Source organism: Sipha flava, unplaced genomic scaffold (assembly GCF_003268045.1).
Source record: "Sipha flava isolate LNK unplaced genomic scaffold, YSA_version1 70_pilon_pilon, whole genome shotgun sequence".
NCBI classification, from domain to species: domain Eukaryota; kingdom Metazoa; phylum Arthropoda; class Insecta; order Hemiptera; family Aphididae; genus Sipha; species Sipha flava.
Genome location: NW_020273610.1, coordinates 713,186 through 734,155, shown reverse-complemented (window position 1 = coordinate 734,155; position 20,970 = coordinate 713,186). Strand labels below are relative to the sequence as shown.

Here is a 20,970-nt window from a genome sequence, read left to right as displayed (position 1 = left end):
TTTGCGCAGTATTGCCATCATGGAATTTCAAAAATCTGAGTTTTAAGTACCAATACCTTTTAAAACATTTGGAAAATTACAAATTATTACAAATTCATTTTTCTTAACAAAACATTTTTTTTTTTTAGCATATTTTAATCGTATTTTGAACAATTAATTTTTTTTTTATGGTACATAAGATAGGATAACTACGTTTGAAATTAATCATCCATTAATTTCAGGGGGGGATTTGAACCCCTTAAACCCCTCCCTGCGTCCGCCACTGATTCATAGATATCGATAAAGGCGATTTGAACTTCACGCGGGGTATTTGTTTTTTTTTTTTTTCTTTTAGTGTTGTAAAATATAAAAATCAAAATAAAATAAATGTAACTGAAAAATATGAATGGATATTTCTTACTATTGTAATGGATTAACGGAGTAATGAAATGGTTGTGCGCGCCGGACAAGCAACACCATCTGTACATGAACTGCTGAGCTACAGACGAGGCACCGGTACGCGTTGAAGCGGAACGGGTGCGGCAACGCGAAAACGTGAACGTTGCCGAACCGTTATCACGATAACATTATCAACTGATAACGGTGGTCGGTTTGCAGCGCGGACAATGAAATTCGTGACGTTCGACAAGGTTCCGGGCGTATTGTGTATTTTAGCGGCTCGACGGCGACCGAAAACCCGATGGAAGTCGACCACGACGACGACGACGACGACGACGATAACGATGACGAGTACGCGACGTTATCCTGCCAGTGGCCGGGCGCGGCGGTTGCGACTGCGGTGCACCTGAAAGCGACGTTTTTCGACCGACAGCGGACGACGGTGTTCCGGGCCAACGCCGTGATCGTCGGGCACGGCGCAGCGGCGGATTCGAACGGCGCGTACGAAGGGTGCGTGCTCCGGGAACAAGCCGCGACGGCCAGCGGCGGACGTGTCAAGTCCAGTACCGGCGACGATGCGGAAAACGTACGCGTGTGGCTGCGGGACGCGCGTGCCGCACTGTTCGGTCGCGGCGACGACGACGGGACGCGTGCCGCCGAATACGTGTACGCTTTGCAGACGCCCAGCGGCGGAAACGACCCGGCACCATTGTCGCTGCGGCTCTCGTGGAAAATGAAACTGCGCCCGATCGGCCTGACGGTCCTGGGCTCCGTGCAGCTGTTTAGGGTGCCCGGCCACGGTCTAGCAAGTCTGGCGCCCGTGAGCTCCAGGTTCATCGGGCCTCTGATCCGGTGTCTGTTGGAAGAACGCGAACGACACCGACAGGCCGACCTCCGGGCGGCCGCGAATGCTGAGCAGCTGTTGGACGACAACCGTCGGCTGTTGGATCGGTTGCGATCAGCGGCCGACAGCCGACAGCAAGATGATCGCAGGCTGATTTCCCGATTCGTTGAGGTGTTGAACGCGAAAAAACGACGACTGGTCGCAATACAACAAGAGTTATCCGAGCTGAAACAACAACAACAACGCATCGGGTCGATGGCTGTTACCGATACCGAATCGCGGGAAATAACTGTTCAACAGCGAGGTCGAAAAGCCAAGTCAAACACTACGCCTTATGGTAAACAGTTAAATGACACTCCAGTGGTAATAAAAAAGAGACGACCAAGAACGATGCAGTCTAGTGACAATAAATGGTGTTCAATCTTGCCTGAAGAAGAGGAACAGAGAGTTGATGACGTAGAAATTGTAAAACAAAACAATGAAGGTAAGGAACTGAATAGACTGGATAAAAATATAAAAATGGATGATAAAAGCAGCTCCCATATCATTAATATTGATCGTGGTACCTCTGATGAACGTCTAGAAATGGGATCTCCTAGTGCTGTAGATGTTTTTGATGCTGACACCCAAATAGACTATCCTGATAATGATGAAAAACAGCCACAGCAAGTTGATCTAATGGAAATTAACCGAAAAAGTAGTTCGGTTGTTAATAATATTAATAATATTATACCTAGTGTTATAGATTTAAAAACAGCTGCAGGCTCTCCTGAAATTATGGATTATTTTACTGCTGACACACTAGATGACGGTCCTGTCAACAACACTACTCCTAATAGTTCACCTCCGTGGTTTCAACAACAAACAACCGATACTGAAATGCTGCAGAAATCTCCGAACAAAGACTTTGGTTGCCAACAACCTAAAATGAATAATTCACCTCCGTGGTTTCAACAACAAACAACTGATACTGCAATGCTGCAGAAATCTCCGAACAAAGACATTGGCTGCCAACAAACTAAAAAGAAGAATGTGCTTGATGATCTTTGGTCAGGCATTTTGTGACTTAAGAGGTGTTATTAAGGAAAAAAAATTATTACTTTTTATATTTTATTGCATTATGATTTATATTTTGTTATTTTTACAAATTATATTTGTATTGTTATTATTATTTATTCAATAAGTATATTATTGATATTTGATTTACAATTACATTACAAATTATTATATTAAATCTAACAAATTATTGTGATTTTAACATTTTTTAATACTTATGTGGTTGTAATTATAATATTTTGTTTGTATGTTAAACTGGTCCTACATGACTTGTGTTCTTGGCAAGAATCATGTTTGCTTAATATTTTGAATTGTCTATCATTTTGATTATGTTGTTCTTACATGACTCCATATACTTGCCGATCAATATATACAATTATTTTTATTTAATTTGACTCTTGTAACATTCACCGATAACCGATGAAAAACAATGAGTGACTGGTAGAGTAAAAATAATTGAACACTTCCTACATGACTTGTAAAGTATCAATTAACGATTATATGCCTGGTATATGGGATAGGCTTTACTTGAAATAACCAACCATTTACTCAGAACTGAAGAGTTGCTATGTGACAATGACATTAAATATCAAATAATAATTAATAACATGAGGAATTGTAATTGAAATTATTTTTTTGGAAATATAATTATTACATTTTATTTTTTTTTATTATTAGTCAAATATACAATTTTATCACAGCCATGAATGTGTACTAATCTGATATAAAATTACCATTTATTATTTAAAATTATTTTTATGTGTTAAATTTATTATTCAAAATATATTATATTAATGTTATAGTATTGTTAAATATGCTATGATTACATTGTGATTCTAAATGAAATAAATAAATTCACATGTTAAATTTAACTATATATACATTGAGAAAATAATATTACATTTTATTATATATTTTAAAAGTATTGTTTACATATCAACATCAAAAAAGTTCCATATTTATTTGTAAATGCAGTAATGCTTATATTGAAAGTCATCCGCACGCCATTAATATGGAATAATGAATTCATAATTAACGTACAAATGCATTTGGACGAAAACCTAAAGGCTGTACATATTTCCATAAAAATAAATCCGAATCCTATGGTAAAATTGTAATTCGGTCGAACGTTGTTCAAAGCAGTGCATTTTATAAGGAATTTTCACAGGATGACAAAAAATGTTTTTCTCAAAATAGTCAATGGAATACCATAGTACGATTATAGTATTACACGTTTGTTTTGCATTATTTTGCCCAATCTTTCAAAATATTGTCGACAAAGTATAATCACTGGGCGACATTTCTGTCGTCTAGTTAAAAAATGCACTGGTTTAAAGGTTTCACTTTTGTCCGGTATCGGACAACTAGACCATCGATTTCACCGTAGTACGCAAAGTCAACGGTTGCACGGGTTCAAATTATGGATCGTGTTGTTCCCCGCGTCAGGACCGATGAAATTGACCACGAAGTCCAGGATCGTTTACACCGGGGTAGAACACGATTGCGTACATTTGTTCTTTTTGGCAAAACGATTGCGTATGTTTGTAGATGAGTATCAAAAAGATGGGTAAGAAAAATAAAAAACACGATTGTACAACGAAATTGTATGCAACGTTGTCAAATTAACTAATTCCACCGTATTATATTTAAAAACTAAATAAAAAAATAAAAAATAAATATATCTAAATATAGAACACATGTACTAAGTTACTACAGTTCTATAATAATTTATAATTTAAACGAGGATAACTTAACAAAAGAAAAGTAATTATTAAATAAATAAAATCGTTAGTTTTTATTGTAATAAAATTATTGTTAATAAATTATTTGAAAATGCTTAAATTTGGATTCCCTGACGTCTATAACCTACTGCTTTTACTGAAACTCGGAAAATATCGTATAACACAACTGAAACAACGAAATTTCGTTATATCTGTTATATATATTTGATATCATTAACAATAAACATAGGTAATAAAAGCGATAAAACACAAAGTATATATTAACTTTTTCAAGTTCACGCGTACAGGCATGTGGTATACACCAATGCCGGTATGAAAATCGGCATCAACGTTTAAAAATTCGTACGCAATCGTGTATGCAGTCAAAATTCGGGTAAAATCGTACAGCTTAAAAAGGTATCGCCGATAACGAACGTACGCAATCGTTTTCTACCCTTAAACCGGACGTCCGTGTTCGAGACACATACCCCGCCGGCCGCAGGGATCAAAGGCGACACGGTCGTCGGGGGTGCGGACCGAACAACGTGGACAACCCGGTCGGTTGAAACCACAGATCGTGCGCGACGTGTTCTGTGCGCTCGGCGACGCTCCGCGATGAATCGCCCGTAGGCAAACAAGTGTGTTCGGACGTTCTCGCAGCGGCCGCCTCATGCGCCCTCGAAATACTCGTGTCGGTCGACAGGGACCAGTTCGAAAACGTCGTGCTGTTGGATCCCATGGTCTTGGAGGGTGGCCGCGAACCGTTTGCACAGCTCGTTGTGTTTGTCCGTCACCGCCTTCAGGTCGTTCCACGCGCGTTCGATCTGTTTGTTTTTCTTGGCGAGCAACGCCTGCAATCACGGTCGACGTTAAAACGATATTAAAATAAATCAATCCGCCATAGTCAATCCGGCGAAATGCAAAGAGTGACGTTATTCGCGCGAACCGTAAAACAATATTTCCCGGGCCCGGCGTTAGGACTGCATATCTGTGAGGGACCTTTGGCGGCCACTTTCGGGCTACGTTGTTGCAGGCGCTTTACGCTTTATCGCGGATCCGCCAGTTGATGTTACAAAACACTTGTCGTACACGTGTGGAAGTAACATGAAATACAACGAAAAAAAAAAAAAAAAAAAAAAAAGGCGCAAAAGAAAGAAAATTATTGCGGTGCGAAAGAATAGTTGACGAATTATGTGTGTTTGTCGAAAGGATCGAAGAAAAAAAAATAAAGGTATTATGCAACATGTTATATGTACTTGTATATGACGAATTGGACTTGAAGATTTACTGTCCAAAAACATTAATGATGATGAGTGACAGAAAATATTCGCATCAAGTGCGACGAACGAAAAAGAAAAAAAGGCTCTTTCACAAACTTTGGCGCCCCCAAAATTAAAACCAGGGTCTCCGGCACACATCTTCTTAGGGCCGCCAATATAAAAAATAACTGGTAAGGTGTTATTGTAAATATGATCACAGCAATAATCATTGTTGAAAATCACAATTGATGAAAGTTTAGGATTGCCAATAAAAACGTTATACAATAAATGACATTAATAGTTTAAATTCACCACTACTTTTTACGTTATCATAACGAAAATGTTGCTCAAAATCTTGGTGATATAAGGGGTCACAAAAATATATATTTTTGTGACCCCTTATAAACGCGTTTAAAGCCGATGCGTTTTCACTCTACCGGTCTCACCTCGGTTTTCGCGTTCATCGCCATCGCGATCGACGTGTCCGCCGACGCGGCTCCCATCAGCCTCGCGATCTGCGCATCCTTTTCCTCGATCGTCTCCCTGGCCCGCCTCAGCCGGTGCTCGATGCCCATCAGCTTCTTGCCGTGTTCCATCTGTAAGCGCACCAGTCCGTCCGAATGCTCGTCGTGCATCGCGTCCAAATCGGCTTGCATCTGCGAACCGTTCACGCATCAAATTATCGCTATGCGGTTACCAGTGGTCAGTAGTGGTACCAGGATTTTTTTTTTAGGCAGGGCCACGGAAAAAAATATTTTAGCAAAAAAAAAAAATAAAAAATACTTAACAGTAATAATAATATTAATAATTTATCTGTTTTAAAATTTTCAATTATTACAATGCTAAGACAAAACCACTTTGAAATAATTCTGCTTGCGAAAATGACTAAATTATTATGTCTCAGGTCAGGCCAGTGGTACGGCCATTGGTAGGGTTGAGCGTTTTCCGACAAGACCATGGTCCGTTCCTGGTGCCACCACTGCTAATAGCTCACAATATAGTGGTATGCGAACCCCTGGATTGAATTTTCTCATTAAAATTCATTATGAAGATATGTCTATTATGTCTTAAAGCATTAAATATCGTTTTCTTACACCATTATATTACCCACTCAATATAAACCGCGATTTTATTACTAACTACTGAAATATTAGTTATCACATTAGTTTTCGAATTTTATGAGACAGGTGAAAACTTTATTTTTCGTTCATAATTTCTCCAAAATGATTGATTATGCGTGTTCAATATTTTCACTATAAAAACGTCTACGGAACCCCTTCCATCGGCCCACGGATCTTCCCTGACCTCCATGGGGTTTCGTTGACCGCCTAAAAGGAATCGCTGGTTTAAACGTCTTTCATGTACTTTTTCCGAAAACATTTTCAGCTCATCGTAGTTCACCTGAAGATCCTTGTACTTCTCGGCCGAATGTTTCAGACGTTTGGTGAGAACCTGTGGCCACAAAACACAGACAAGTGAGACACTACACCAGCAAAAATCGATTGATCAGTTTCAATATAATTAACTTTATTAAATCGTTTTATTTCCTAACAAAAACAAAACTGTTAAATCATTAGCAAATAATACTGTCGGTTGATCGAATCGAAAATAAGAAGTTGTAAAATTAAAAACTGTTCAATGTGTAAGTTACAATTAAATTTTCTTCTTGTATTAGAAATATTCATTAAGATATTATTTCGTATGTAATGTTATATTGAATGGTTAGTGTTAAGTGTTAAATAAAACGTAATGGAGTCACTTACGTTAAGCTTGTACATGATAACTCACAATTTTATTTATGAATGTTAAATATATAATAATAGAATATTAATGTAATAAAAAAAAAATTAAACCCAACGTGTCGTTTAACCTAACGTTAAATTCAAGAAACCTGTTGCATTTTTATCTATGTAGTATTCACCAGCAGATAAATACTAAATTATGGATTATATAATCTTTTTTTTAAAAAAATTAACTTATTGAAAAAGTTCAGCGATTCATTGCATGCGTTATGATATAGTATATTATTTCATTTATTTTCCAAATAATTCTTGCATAAGATTGAGATTATCTTAACCGACGAAATATTATGAAAATATAATATTGTATAAAATTATGGGTCGTTTTAAAATATGTAAAATATAAAAATGTTTTCAATTTTTACAACATTTTTACTATAGTCTAAAATAATATCTGAAGTTAATTTCAAATTATTGAATATTAATTTGCATCGTTAGATGAACAAAAAAACGTAAATCGAATCGAATATTTCAAAACGAATAAATAAATTTTCGAAAAACTTTTTTGAGCCGTATTGAAATTTCTGTAAGTATTAGAATCATTTCATCACATTCATAGACGCGTGCACAAAAATATTTCAGGAAAACTCTTCCCTTATGTAACGATACGCTAACGTTTTTTTGAATTTTCCTATTGCTTATAACACTAGGCTACATTCAATTAACTATTACGCCTACCATCAACCGTTGTTTGTCTTTATGATAATTCTCCATTTTCTGCGTCAGTTCTTCCACAGTGTTTCGTGCTTCCGCCAGTGGCCCCTTTAACGATTCATTTTCTTTCGTCACTTCTTTCAAATCCATCTCCGCTCTTTGTTTGTCTTCTTTCAACTCCAATAGATTTTCCTGCACGTAAATAGCACCAGATAATATTTCGTTAGTTTTTAAAAGAAGCAAAATCGCGTATTATAATATTTAATAGCGTATTTTCAATTTTTTTATGAGAGGTTAACAATTGTTTCTAAAAATTAAGTAATTTTTATAAAATTAAAAATATATATAAGGTATGATTTAATAATTATATTATTTTATAAATACAAATGAAAAATTATTTATAGTAAAAAAAGTAAACGTTTTATTTTTTTTATCAGTTCAATAATAATTGCTTTAGTTGTTATTAAGTAGTTTTTTATTTATTGATAACATCAATAAACCTTAACATTTCTTTTCTTCTAGTGATGGGTTGAAACTCGGGGACCCTTCCCCCACCCCCGAAAAAATACTCCACTGACAATATTAATATTATTATTACGTTGGATGGGTTGAGCACAAACCTTTAAACTGGCGATCAACGTTAAATTGTTGACCGTTATATCGTTGTAATGTTCTTTTAGATTGTTGAACGCGTTATTATGGTCTTCTATGATTTCCGCTATCCTCTTATTTTTCCTCGCTTCGGTTTCTGCCACCTCCACTTTGTTCTTCAAGTTCATCCGATTTCTAAGATCTTCCATCCGTTTTTGATACTTGCTTTCGATCACTTGACAGTCGACGATAAACCTATCTTTCAGCTCTCGCATTACTCTGGCGTGTTCCTGTGCAACGCAAACAACAGAACCCGGAGCGTGAAATTACTACAATCAATGGTTGCATATTATATATATCATAATCACGTATACACGAACCAGCCGAATATTATTGATTTCTTCTATGTGCCGCATATTTATTTCCACTATTTCTTGCTTGAGCGTATCGTTTTCTTTCACCAACTCTTCTTCTTCTTTAATGTGCTCGTCGTTGGCGATTTTCAGTGAAACTATGTTTTCAGCCTAAATAACACGAAAGTACGCTCGTTTTTTAAATTATAACCACGGATTATGAAAAATAAGAAATAACTAACTCACTTGTACTTCTGAGAGATGAACATGTTGTTCGTACATCAAAAGTTTTAACTTTTGTTTATAAACTTTTATTTCGTCCTGGTGCTTCTCTTCGATATCTTCAATCTCTCTATCCTTATTTCTGCAATAAAACGCGAAACATAAATAATTTATTTTCCCATATTATTTTCATAGTTTCTATCGTCTTACCTCAACGATGCTCTGTTTTCTTCCAACTCATGTCTGGTAATTTCCCAAAACGTTAGCACTTTATCTCTTTCCAATTGAAAAAAATTCCTTTCTTCTCTCTCACGTTCTAACTCTTTCTTCATTCTAGATGCAAATCCTTCCAGTTGTTCTCTAGACATTTCAGCCATGGACACACCATCCACGATTCCAGCACTTGAACGGCCGCCTTTGCTTCCTTTTGACTTTTTCTTCGGCGCCTTTGCGGAGGTGCATAAATGTTATAATGAATTATCATTTCAAATTTATTTAAAATTATAATTACCATTTTTAAATTTGTTTTTATTAAATTCCCAACAGCACAAATGGTACGAGTAAATAAACTGGCCACTGACATTATGTTTTATCGTTAAAATCTCCCTAATACGTTACCGCGGAAACACAAGTAAATACGTTACGTGTATTTTCTATAAATACCAATATCAGTGCCATCATAGTTATCCAACTCCAATTCAAATCAATAGAAGTAACAAAATAATCGACGAACAACAAATATTTTGAAATAATAACAATTTATTTGTCAATAAATTATTATTATAAGTAAATGTATATATTGAAAAATAATTAAAAAAAAAAAAAAAAAACTACTAGTACAAAATCCTCATCATAAAAATATTGAAAATCAACAACAAAAATTGCACGAACAAAACATTAACCGAATCAAAACTCTATGTACAGTATATAACACTAAAGGTATTAAGTTGCAAGTGCGAGTTTAATAAGCGCTGCACCGTAATGACAGTGATAATGGTAATAATATAATAGTAACATTAATTGTTGTTATGTCTTAAGAAGCTCGTAAACGGAGAGGTAACCGGAAAGGAATTTTTCTATTCTCATCCTCTGCACGAAGTCCATCAGTATCATCTAGAAATTCCAATTTAACGATCAAAATAATTTATTTGTTCATGCGACAATACGCAGTAACATGCACCCGTTGACGGAATTTATTTACCTTTTTTTCTTCCGTGTCCACATTTAGGCATTCAGCGAGCACAACGTACGTAAAAGAGTTCAAGGAATTCGGAGCGACTTTTTTTAATAACGAGATCCTCTGAAGACCCAATTCGTACGGAATGTGGAGATATATGTGCCTAGCACCTGTCCAATCCTTCCAGGATTCGATCATTACCTAAATATTTCAAAAAAAATTATTCAACGAATTCTGTTTGTAAAAATAACGTCTATGGGTACAATTAAAAATAGTCACCGTTGTTCAAAAAACAAATTTTCTATTTTAGGAACACTAAATTAGTTCGAAAAAACCATTAGTTGTGTGATGGCCATATCGTGTGAAGTTTATCGTTTCATGAAACGGAAACAGCTTTTTCACACTACTATATTAGTTACCTCTTTATATAGACCTCTTTTTTATATGTGGTCAGCAGTGCCGGATTAAGGGCCGATAACGACCTGCCTGGAGCAAATCATTTTTGCCCTTTTCCCTCAAAAAAATGAGGTTTTAATGAGACCAAAAAAAAAATTTCTGGTTTAAATGTATAAATTAGAAAAATGAAATACTATTATTTTTTTTATCATTTCTTCCCACTTAATTTCCTCAACCAAATCAGATTCTATGCATAAAATTGATAAATTGGAAATTTTTTCTTAAATAATATTTTATCCGTTTTAAAACAGAAAACGATCTTTTGCCACTTGCATTTGAAGCTGATATAATTCTTAAAATTATTTCAATATTAGGAAACGGTGCCTTTAAAGACGATGTTTTTAGTGTTCTCAGTAGTGAAGTAAAAGTATTCTATTTCTATTTTTAAATTGTACAGTTCATTATTTGAAAAAACAATAACTGAAAATCAAATCGGAGTCATAGAAAATACTATATATGACAATAACAGATCTACCAATAAAACATAAAAATGACACCAGATTCAAAAGTTGCATACTTTATGGAACATCCTACATATTGTTCTAATTATAATTGAAAAAAAAAGCTTTTGCTTAAATAATTATTGTGCTTAATATTTTTTTTTTTTTGGGCAATTTATTTATGCTACCCCACTAAATTCGCCACTCTGGAACAAACGTTCTTTTTGCGCCTAGGTTAATTCGGCCCTGATGGTCAGATACACGAACTTCGTAGGTACTCTCTTATTTAATTTAACGTCAACCAATCATAAAACGTTATTTTCGTTAAGATTTACATGATTATCTCAGTCGCCAACGGCTATTTTCCAGGTTTATCAAAATAATATCCGTTCGTTTTTCTGTAAAATTTACTTTCAGCATTATATGTGTAATATTATAGTATAATTATTTATCAGCCGGAGGCAGTATTTAACAGTCGCCGATAAAATTCGTTGGATGTATGTTGAGTAAAATAAGTAAAGAACATTTTGTGCAGTACACAAAGTGAATGAACGCGTGGTGAAAAAATTACACGTTATGAAATCACATGTTCTCGTATTTCTCGAGGAGCGAAAAAACCGTTTCCGTTTTACGAAACGATCGATTTCACTAGGTAGATGTGCAACATGTACGCACGCGTTTCGTAACGATATTATTCATCATTCATTCATCCTTATTGATTACGAACAATAATAATGAGTCATTTGCACGCGGTGAGAAACGGCTGCAGCGCGCAAGACCACGTCGGACGTTCGACGGGACATCGTTTCACGGGGCGTTTTTTTTTTCTACTCCTGAAAGCGTTATCGCGGAGACTTCGTTACACAAATCGGACGCGCGTACGGAATGATCGTCACTTACCTCCACCAGACTGGTGTCGAGAAGTTTGAATCCGGAAACGATGTACGATACGCTCGCCGAAGTCGTCACGAACGGGCCGTGTCCGTCCTCACATTCGATGCTTTTGATTTCTCGGTAGACGCCTGCGGAAACGTTAAATATCAAGTACTATGATAATACTACCAGTCGGTCGACGAACACAGCACACAGCACACGTCCGCCGGCGGCTGAAGTGACGGTTATTTAAAGGTTCGAGTGCGATCGAAAACAATTCCAAGAGTCTCCGGACATAACTCAAAACCATAATAATAATAATAATGATAATCCATTGCCCGTGCCAGGAGCGTACCCAGGAATTTATTATGGGGTGGGGGTCCGTAAATTGTATTTTATCTGTTCTCTAATTATAATTATAGTTTAACTCAATACCAACAAATTACTGTTAATATACTATAGTATGTTTTGTAAATTATAAGTATATTATATAATCTATAAACTTTGTATATTGAAGATAATGGGAAATTAATATACATTATATACTATTATTATACTATTTACTAATAAACCGTTGAGTATTTAGAAATTTTAATGTGGAGGTTCGGACCCGACCCCCCCCCTTAGGTACACCCTTGGCCCGTGCTGTAGTAAAAAGAAAAATGAGCGGGCTGGAATCGACTTGCCCCAAGAGTTTTATCGTACGGTGTTTAATAACGCGTAAAAAGACAAGAACGTGAGAACGCTCTGTACAGATATTTGAAGAGATTCTGTTTGTTGTAGGATAACGACGATTGTATTATATTCGACACAACTGCACGTCATAGCGAATAACATCGTTAACTACGCGATTGACCAAGCGATAACGTCGGTCGTATAAACAGTTATTTTACATTATTATTCTCGTTGAAACTCGTATTTTTACAATTGGAAATTATCGCTGCCATCAGAATCGTATTTTGTACCACCCGTGAACGTTATTCATTGATTTTTCTATACAACATATGCGTTTCTGTGAAGTTTGAAATTAATTTTAACCATTTCTTTAATCGAATTGTAATATACTCACGAATGAAATGTGAACCGTTCATTTTTTTTAACATTTTGATGGACAAATTATTAACTTTCGTCAACCGCAACATAATTCGTATCCGACGTGCCTACCCTACATCTCGTGATTGGTTCCCGCAAAATAAGTAATTACGATAATGATATGACACATAACTGGTTTAACTCAGTAGGCAATGGAAATTCGAAAATTAACATAATTTATGTTAATTTGTGGATCAGAAACACGTGTACACAATTTGTGTGTGTAACAAATCATTCGAACCAATTTGTAATCGGCCGAGTTGGTTTGTGAAATGTATCCGATAATTGCGTATAAAACGTGTACGCGTAGATTTTTTTTGTGATTTCATGTACTACAGTGTACTATATATCAACGACCTATAGAGTGATCTGTTCACCTTGGTGTAACTTGAAATGTTCGCTTAATTCTTTTTGATCTTGTAGCACCGACATCAATGCGTTTCTATCCTCGGTGAAGTGAACGATGGGGTAGACGGCAACTGTACGTGAAAATTAAACACGGTTACGTAAAATGTAAAATCGAAGTAAATGTTATTGAAATGGTGTACCGTTTTTTTCCTTGCATTTCAACGCGGTCCCTTTCGCAAATTCGTCTTTTAACACCTCGGAAGCGTCTTGTAGTCGTTTTTCCGTCACCTGCGAACCGTCCCTGGTCGTAGCCGTGATGAACGAGAACAGAGTCAACGGTCTTCGGCATCTCTGATTTTTCGGTTCTGCGTAACAATAAATAGTAAACATATTTCATTCAGTGCTGTTAGACGAATCTAATTTGTGAACAATACAGCAATATATACACATATAAATTATCACTAATGTATACAATTTTTTCCCCATATTTTTGTTTAACAATTTTTCGTCACGATAAACTTAATTTTAATCGAACATTATTGAACATCGTGTCAACTTTTAGTCCATACCTAATAAAAGTTAAACGTTCAAATCGTTTAAAAAAAATAAAAAATAAAAAAATACTACTACGTCGAATGCATTACATTAATGTCCAATGGGAATAATAAACATTTATGATAATTATCACCGAGTTCACAGTGAAGTAACTACGTTAGAAATTCTCGTTTTAACATACCACCCAGTAAGTAATAATAACTTATTGGCCCGCATTAGATCCTATATCGTAGAGTTGTACACCCGTACAGTCGATTTATGGTATCGTAAATCAACAATTAATTGAACCGATAGTAGAAATTAATTTTACGAAACATTTTTTATTTTTTTTTTTTCATTCGAAGGATCGACGTATTTAATGACCCGGTATATATATTTATCAAATGGAAAAATGCGTGTGCGGAATACTTTCTAAATATATATATAAATATTTCATTGTCTTAAAAATGTAATAATTATATCATTCTTCATCAATTAAACACCCTTTGAAATACGCGCCTACGTTTGTCACTAGGCACTAATTATCGCCAACATCGTCCTCGCTGCAAGATTTTATTATTGCTTGGCTACGTGTACACAGCTTATTGAAACGTTAAATATTAATTATAAAACAAACCAAAGCTCTCGTGACGCGTACACATCAAACCGAATTCCAAGATCTTTATAACATTTTAGGTCGACACGCGATGACATTTATTTGGTGGGAAAGGGGGGGGGGAATTCATTTAATTCCACGTGATCGCAACGGGGGAAAAAAAAAACTAAAAAAAAAAAAAAACGTTAACGATTTAAGCAGCAGCCGCATATTATAATAGTCGACCTACCAGAAGTCGACGGATGTGTATTATAACGACGTTATTTTTACTCTAAACGTTTTATGCTCGTGAAACGAACCGCGCTAAATCGTTTTTTAGAAAACGTACGCTCGGCCCGTATTAGAAACACATTAAACATAGGTATAAACATTTTTTTATTTCACCCCGCAGGAATCGGTTTCCTCGTGGCCGTCCGTTTACGTTGCGTTCGACCGAGGCTTATTCAGTGTACGAGCGTGCGTGCGCGCGCGCGTGGAAACGGAAGCAAACCGAAACGTATATGGAAAGCCGGATTATTCGAATTCTCGCCGCATTCTTCGGCGGAATATTAAGGCCGCCGATTGTTTTCTATTTCATTTCGCTAAAAAAACGTTACCGGAGAAACGATGGGAATAAAGGGGTTCGCCGGTCCCAGGAACACGCGGTGGGCCGGCAAGATCGGATCACGAACGATGGTCGTGAACGCACGCGTTTCGACTATTATTAGAGTTCGCGCGGACGAAGAATCGCTACGCCTACGGAGTGTATACACGATACGCACGCACGCGCATCGTTATAATCGACTTTATTGAATATTAACGCTTTGCCGTGGCCTTCGACCTCGGAAAATACTGTGTACAATGACGTACCCGAACTCGTTTTATTGTTCCGCGAGCGCCTACCGCGGTTACGTTAAATCGGTATCGTTGTGCGTTTTTCTCCGCGTGTTAACGATCGCGTTGTCCGTTCGCGGCAGCACGCGTTATCCATTTTTGGCCGGCGACGTCTCGATCGCCAGAAGTCTGCACGTTAAATCATATTCGACGTCGTGAGACGACGCCCCAACGGGACCCCGGAATCCCTGCACCGGTTATGGGATAGGACGTCGGGTTTCGGGCTACCATAGATCGTGCCGTTGGAATACACGCACCGTTGACAGTAATGATATTACGGTGTAACGCAGTTGCGTGTGTACAGTAGCGTACATACGGGGGGTCCCGAGTTCAAACCACCCCCTTAGGGCCAAAAAAAAAAAAAATTGTATTATTATTGATGACGTGTAATATATTCTTGGTTTCATTATTACGCTTTGAACTTAAAATATACAACTATACAAATATTATGATAATTAAATAATTATATTGATAGGTGTTTGAAAATTTTTGTTAACCATGGTGTTTTTATATTCCAATAGCTATTAGTTTACTGTAATGTAAAGGTAAACTGTAAATTGGTAAAAAAAAGTTGTATAAAATAATATCTAATTATAGTAGTTATTTCGGATTTATCTTATTTATCTGTGCAACAAAAAAAAAAAAAAAAGATAACGATTATTTTTGTTAAATCCTCCCCCCCAGAGGAAAGATTGAATGTACGCCACTGCGTGTTTACGGATCAACGCGCGTGGTAAGGGGCGAACGGACGGCGTTTATTTGAACTCGATTAGGCGTGTACAGGAGGTTACGTGTCGTGCGATCATTCGAGGCGGTTTTAAGAACGCCAACGCAAGATCGTTCAGTAAACTTCGAGACGTTTGGAATATTTAACGTTCTCGCGTGTATTTGATAATGATCTGCGTAGCATGCGTATCTTTCATATCGGATGACTACGGCGGAATAATTACGGTGATTATGCATTAATGATTCGGTCATTACTATTATACCACAGCACGCGTAAACGGCGAATCTTCACGAAACATTCTACTTTGTCTTAAGTTTTTTTTTTTTTTTTATACAAAACATCGGTATTATCAGAACAAAGCTATTGTTTCGAATATAATCGTTCAAAAAAATTCTATCCACAATAATGTTAAAATTTTACGGGTAGAGTACGAAAATCGGGTAATGTACACATCGGGTAATGTGAACACTATCCATGCGGATTGGACAAAATGGATATTTTTGTAAAACGTTTATTTTTTAGACACATCAACCGGGTGATTCGCACATTATCAACCTTTGAGTGGACAAAGCGTTTACATAAAATAAAATACGACAAAATATAAACTGTAGATAATATTGATAAAATACGATAAATTATAAATCTACATTATGATCAATCGTGTGCATTGTTACTGTGTAATTTTAAACTTCAGTAAAGTGCGTTAATATGGTTTGGTTTTTTTTCTACTTCATATCTTATCCATAGCACACTGAATAATGTACACATTATACTATTCATATGAATAAGGTGTACTTCACCCGGGTAATGTGTAAACTACCCATTTTCGAACTTTACCCGTAACATATACATCAATAAAATATAAAATAGAAAATTTACCAACAGATTTTTTTTTTATCGTGTTACATTAAAAAAAAAAAAAAAAAGATTGTAGAATAAATAAATAAATATTATATTATAAATAATTTACAAGCGATCTTGGTCGCTACGATTATTTTTGTAAAAATAATTTGTACACTAGACCTCTGTATCAGAATATAGAGTAGCGTAAGTGTAGATATACACTATGTTTTTTCTATCTTTTGAATTTAAACCGTATAATCGTAATGAGAATTTTAAAAGATATATTAATTATATTTATAAATCGCTAAATATGGCCTAAAATTACAAAATTCTAATGTTTTAAAATAATTTATGTGAATCAAATTTCACATTTAAGTATTCAAAAATATCTGGAAATTTATGTCTCTCCAGCCTTTTTAAGACATTGTGTAATTTATATGCAAATACTATGGGTCATTTCGAGCACATATAACTTCAATAGGTTTATTTTGACGAATTAATTTCATCGAATAAAGTCAATTAGGACACAAAAAATATTTACATTTTTATCGAAGTTTATTTTTATTATAAATAATGAATATTTTATCCCTACACTGTGCACACGTTATAATTTTGAAGATTCAATTTACATAATATAGATTATAGATAACAAAATTTAATATACAAATATTTTATTTATTTTATATTTAAATTCATGAATCCCAATTTATCTGTAATCTACAGTTTTTTAATAATTTATCAGAAGATTAATACATATGATTATGAGATTATTACTGAATCCTCACAGGAATATACAAAATTTAGATTTGTTTTTAATTATTTTAGACCGCAAAACCAATACTGGTACTTCTATTTTTTAATAGACTTTAAAACACTAATGTCACTATATTTTTTGCTTAGCCTCATAATTTATGTAAAAAGTTGAAATCATTGTTGAAAAAAAAAAACAAGGATAATATTATATAATAAATTTGATTTTCTTAGAGCAAGCATGAATTTTTAAATGTGATATTTGCACACAAACGAAGATACCAGGGGATGTTTGGTATCCCCAAGTCATAAATTAACATCCTTAGTTTATTTTAATTTTAACAATATTGTTTAAAAATAATTATTTTCACGTTTATGCATTTATTTTGGTCTGTTTTAATAATATTAACACACTAATGATTAAGTAAAAGTAATACAAGATTCATAAATATGAGGTAAGTAATGATTTTAAAGAATCATATTTTTTTATTTGATTTGGATTCGTATTAATTTATATTGTTATAATATATCAATACGATTGTTGATAAGTAATTGTTAATTTGTTGCACATTTCTAAGGAAGACATCCAGAAGAAAGAAAAAAGAAGACATCCTTTGTAGAGGAAATATTATTTTCTATGAATTACTCAGAGAGTGAATTTTTTTTTATAAAAATATTGGTATTTTGAAAGTAAAGACGTCGTTTGACGTTTTATATTTGTGTTAAAATAGTAAAGACGTCAAATGACGTACCAGGTTTTTTTTTACTAAAGTAGTGAGGGTGTGAATTTAGACTAATGAATATTCTCTTTTTAGAAATTAATTTTTGTATTTTATTAATTCGAATTAGCGAAACAATAACACGATTTAAAAAAAAATAAAATTATTTAACTCAAATAAATCTTATTCGATGTGAAAACAAAAACATGATTATATATTACAGTATAGGAAGTAAAAATACAAATTATGAACACCATAAATTAATTTTATTTTAAAATTAAGTGAGCACTGTAAATTATTTTTATTACTTTAAAATAGCTAATAGATAACAGTAAATATTTCATTATCACGTCCATATTGATAATATCAACATACATTTTTTAAAAATTCAATAAAGATGAAAACAACGGAAATAGGTCAATTGACGTCTTTACAGGGCATAATAAGAAAAAAACGTTGTCTTAAGATTTTTAAGTCTTAAGAAATTTCCTCTTCAAAGGGTTATAACACATCAATATGATTGTTATTGTTAATTTGTTGTACATTTCTAAGGAGGAAATCCCGTGTTCGTTGTTCATTGAATCGTAAAATATTTTTTATCGAAAATGTATTTCGATTTTCTTCAATGCTGTATTATTTTGAAAATATTTTACGCTAAGCATGTGTATTGGGCTAGGGAGTGGGGCACGGGTTGTCCTGGGGTGAACTATCTTAGCACTCCCAAATTTCAGACCGTACGTGAAACCCTAGATAGCGAATTTCGCCAAAGTTTTACGTTTACCACACGACATCGAGACCTTTGCAATACAACCGCAGTCTTGTCGTACGTACTGGTTTACACAGCATACGAGCAGTGCGAGTGGCGGCGCGAAAACGAACACTATCGACAGTAGCGACGTTCATCGTTTTACGAATAGTTTCCGAAAGGCGCTCTAAGGGGTTGGCGCGCGATTAGCGTCTAGATGAACCGCACAAAAACGTTCGGCCACTCCGGCACAACACAGAATAGCATATAAATATACTATATATACGCTATCATACGCAGGTACTCACGGGAGATGATGTTCAGTTTGAAGGTGGAATGAGATCCGTTCTCCATTTATCATGTTACACACCACGCGCGTCTGCCGGTGGTGCGGGAAAAAACGCGATATGATTGTTGTCGTTATGCGTAGACGGCGGCGCGTTGTACCGCAACACCCATCGACAGTTAATGTCCACCGAAGGACCACCAGGAGACGCGATGTGCGAAACGGAGCGAAAAAAAAATTTATACGAAAACCGAGAGGGAAGACGATTCGATGTTATTACGATTTATGACGCGGTCTCGTTATCGATCGGTTCCCGCGGACACGTCTATCGCGGCGACGATCAACGGTAGCACTACAATCACAGAATGTGTATGAAACCGTTTCATGTGCTATCACGACGAAGTCACACGCGGCGCACACACGTTCGCACGGTCGCTGCTCGTGCCGGCGATTGAACGGGCAACGGATTTCGTCGGGAGAGAACCGCCGCCGCCGCCGCCGCCGCCGAACCCGCCCACATTTAGCAGGTGCGCCGTGCGAACGGTGGGAATCCGTTTGTCCGCCGAAAAGTCCGACCGCCGTTGATCCGCGTCGGGGATCTTATCCTCCGCAACGAATCCGATGCCATCATTGGTCTCTCGTTCGGGTATATTTGTATACTGTTTTGTTTTTCTGTTTTTCGTCTCCGATTGATAAAAATGAAACGCTTCGGATGAGTTTTCGTTGATTTTTCTTCCCCCCTCCCCCTTTCCTCTCGTTCGCCCTACTCTACTGAGTTTTGACCGCGATCACGAAGCAATTATACCGTCCACACCACCCTCCAATACCCCGTGTATCATGTTATACGGTGCGCGAATCGAAAAACCCTACTACGGGTGTACAACATTTTTACGGGTTAGTGCGAATGACAGTTTGTTCTACAGCCCTGCAACATATCCGCGTGTTCCGTGATATTAAATTATTATGTATGTTCGTAAAACGCAAATAAACCGACGGGTTAATAGAAGAAAACGTTAACGATTAAAAACCTACTATGGACCGCGGTTTCTTGTGGCCGAAGAGCGACATTATTATTGGATGATGGATTGAGCACCATAAGCATACAACGTGTACTAAACGAGAAACGAAATTAATTTTTCTTCTCCGTGATAGCCGGCCTTCAAGACCTTATCATTCAGCATAATTGCGTCCAGTTTTCACTTTTAAATGATATTACCTTCCGATCCTCTCCGGGTCTTACTCTTTCCACTTCCTCTCTTACCCTGTGGTTCAAATCGTAATCTCGTGCGTCCCAGTGGTATTTTTCCTTGTGGAACATTTTCCAGTACTAAACTCAGCACCGATAATTCCTTACACGCCATCCTGCGTGTCCTGCCCACGTGAATCGTCTCACGGTTTTTCCTTCTATAACACTCGGGTATTGATATAATTCTTTCAGTTGGCTATTTTTTCTGATTCTCCATTCTCAAATATTTACATTTTTGCACGAGCCATTCTGAACATTATTCTAATCATATTTACCTGATAATAGATGAACAATAAGTTACTCAATTGATTTTAACGATCGGAGCTTTAGCGGGCCACGGCCAAACCGTTGTACGTCAGCATATTCGA

At 36.0% G+C, this 20,970-nt stretch overlaps 3 protein-coding genes across 5 annotated transcripts; 1 reads left to right on the top strand and 2 right to left on the bottom strand.

Annotated features, from left to right (window-relative positions):
* Positions 1-572: 572 nt before the first annotated feature.
* On the top strand, positions 573-2,352 carry LOC112692093. The gene has a single exon (XM_025566642.1). The coding sequence runs from the start codon at positions 680-682 to the stop codon at positions 2,285-2,287; it is 1,608 nt and encodes a 535-aa protein (XP_025422427.1). The 5' UTR covers positions 573-679; the 3' UTR covers positions 2,288-2,352.
* Positions 2,353-4,056: 1,704 nt separating this feature from the next.
* LOC112692110 (dynein regulatory complex subunit 4) lies at positions 4,057-9,634 on the bottom strand. 3 transcript variants are annotated; one of them, XM_025566663.1, is made up of 9 exons: positions 9,389-9,634; positions 9,088-9,323; positions 8,902-9,019; positions 8,683-8,826; positions 8,332-8,592; positions 7,736-7,903; positions 6,564-6,710; positions 5,705-5,914; positions 4,057-4,850 (listed from the first exon to the last, which is right to left on the bottom strand). In XM_025566663.1, exons 1-9 carry the CDS (start codon positions 9,458-9,460, stop codon positions 4,668-4,670), a joined length of 1,539 nt encoding a protein of 512 aa, XP_025422448.1. In that variant the 5' UTR covers positions 9,461-9,634; the 3' UTR covers positions 4,057-4,667. The 3 variants fall into 3 exon arrangements, with proteins under 3 accessions (XP_025422448.1, XP_025422449.1, XP_025422450.1); XM_025566664.1 differs by having other exon boundaries at positions 6,624-6,710; positions 9,389-9,633; XM_025566665.1 differs by having other exon boundaries at positions 6,660-6,710; positions 9,389-9,633.
* A 185-nt stretch (positions 9,635-9,819) lies between these two features.
* Positions 9,820-19,825, bottom strand: LOC112692109. The gene is made up of 6 exons (XM_025566662.1): positions 19,379-19,825; positions 13,464-13,628; positions 13,293-13,394; positions 11,851-11,972; positions 10,079-10,255; positions 9,820-9,990 (listed from the first exon to the last, which is right to left on the bottom strand). Exons 1-6 carry the CDS (start codon positions 19,422-19,424, stop codon positions 9,904-9,906), a joined length of 699 nt encoding a protein of 232 aa, XP_025422447.1. The 5' UTR covers positions 19,425-19,825; the 3' UTR covers positions 9,820-9,903.
* Positions 19,826-20,970: the final 1,145 nt, after the last annotated feature.

Bases quoted from the DNA above. Each gene is read 5' to 3' on its own strand.
- LOC112692093 (XM_025566642.1), top strand. From the start codon at position 680: ATGGAAGTCGACCACGACGACGACGACGACGACGACGATAACGATGAC.
- LOC112692110 (XM_025566663.1), bottom strand. From the start codon at position 9,460: ATGTCAGTGGCCAGTTTATTTACTCGTACCATTTGTGCTGTTGGGAAT. The intron at 8,827-8,901 runs GTGAGTTAGTTA...CGTGTTATTTAG, and splicing joins TTCATCTCTCAGAAGTACAA to GCTGAAAACATAGTTTCACT. The intron at 7,904-8,331 runs GTTTGTGCTCAA...ATTTACGTGCAG, and splicing joins CGTTGATCGCCAGTTTAAAG to GAAAATCTATTGGAGTTGAA.
- LOC112692109 (XM_025566662.1), bottom strand. From the start codon at position 19,424: ATGGAGAACGGATCTCATTCCACCTTCAAACTGAACATCATCTCCC. The intron at 13,629-19,378 runs GTGAGTACCTGC...ATTGTTACGCAG, and splicing joins CAAACTGAACATCATCTCCC to AACCGAAAAATCAGAGATGC. The intron at 10,256-11,850 runs GTAAGTGACGAT...TGAAATATTTAG, and splicing joins TCGACACCAGTCTGGTGGAG to GTAATGATCGAATCCTGGAA.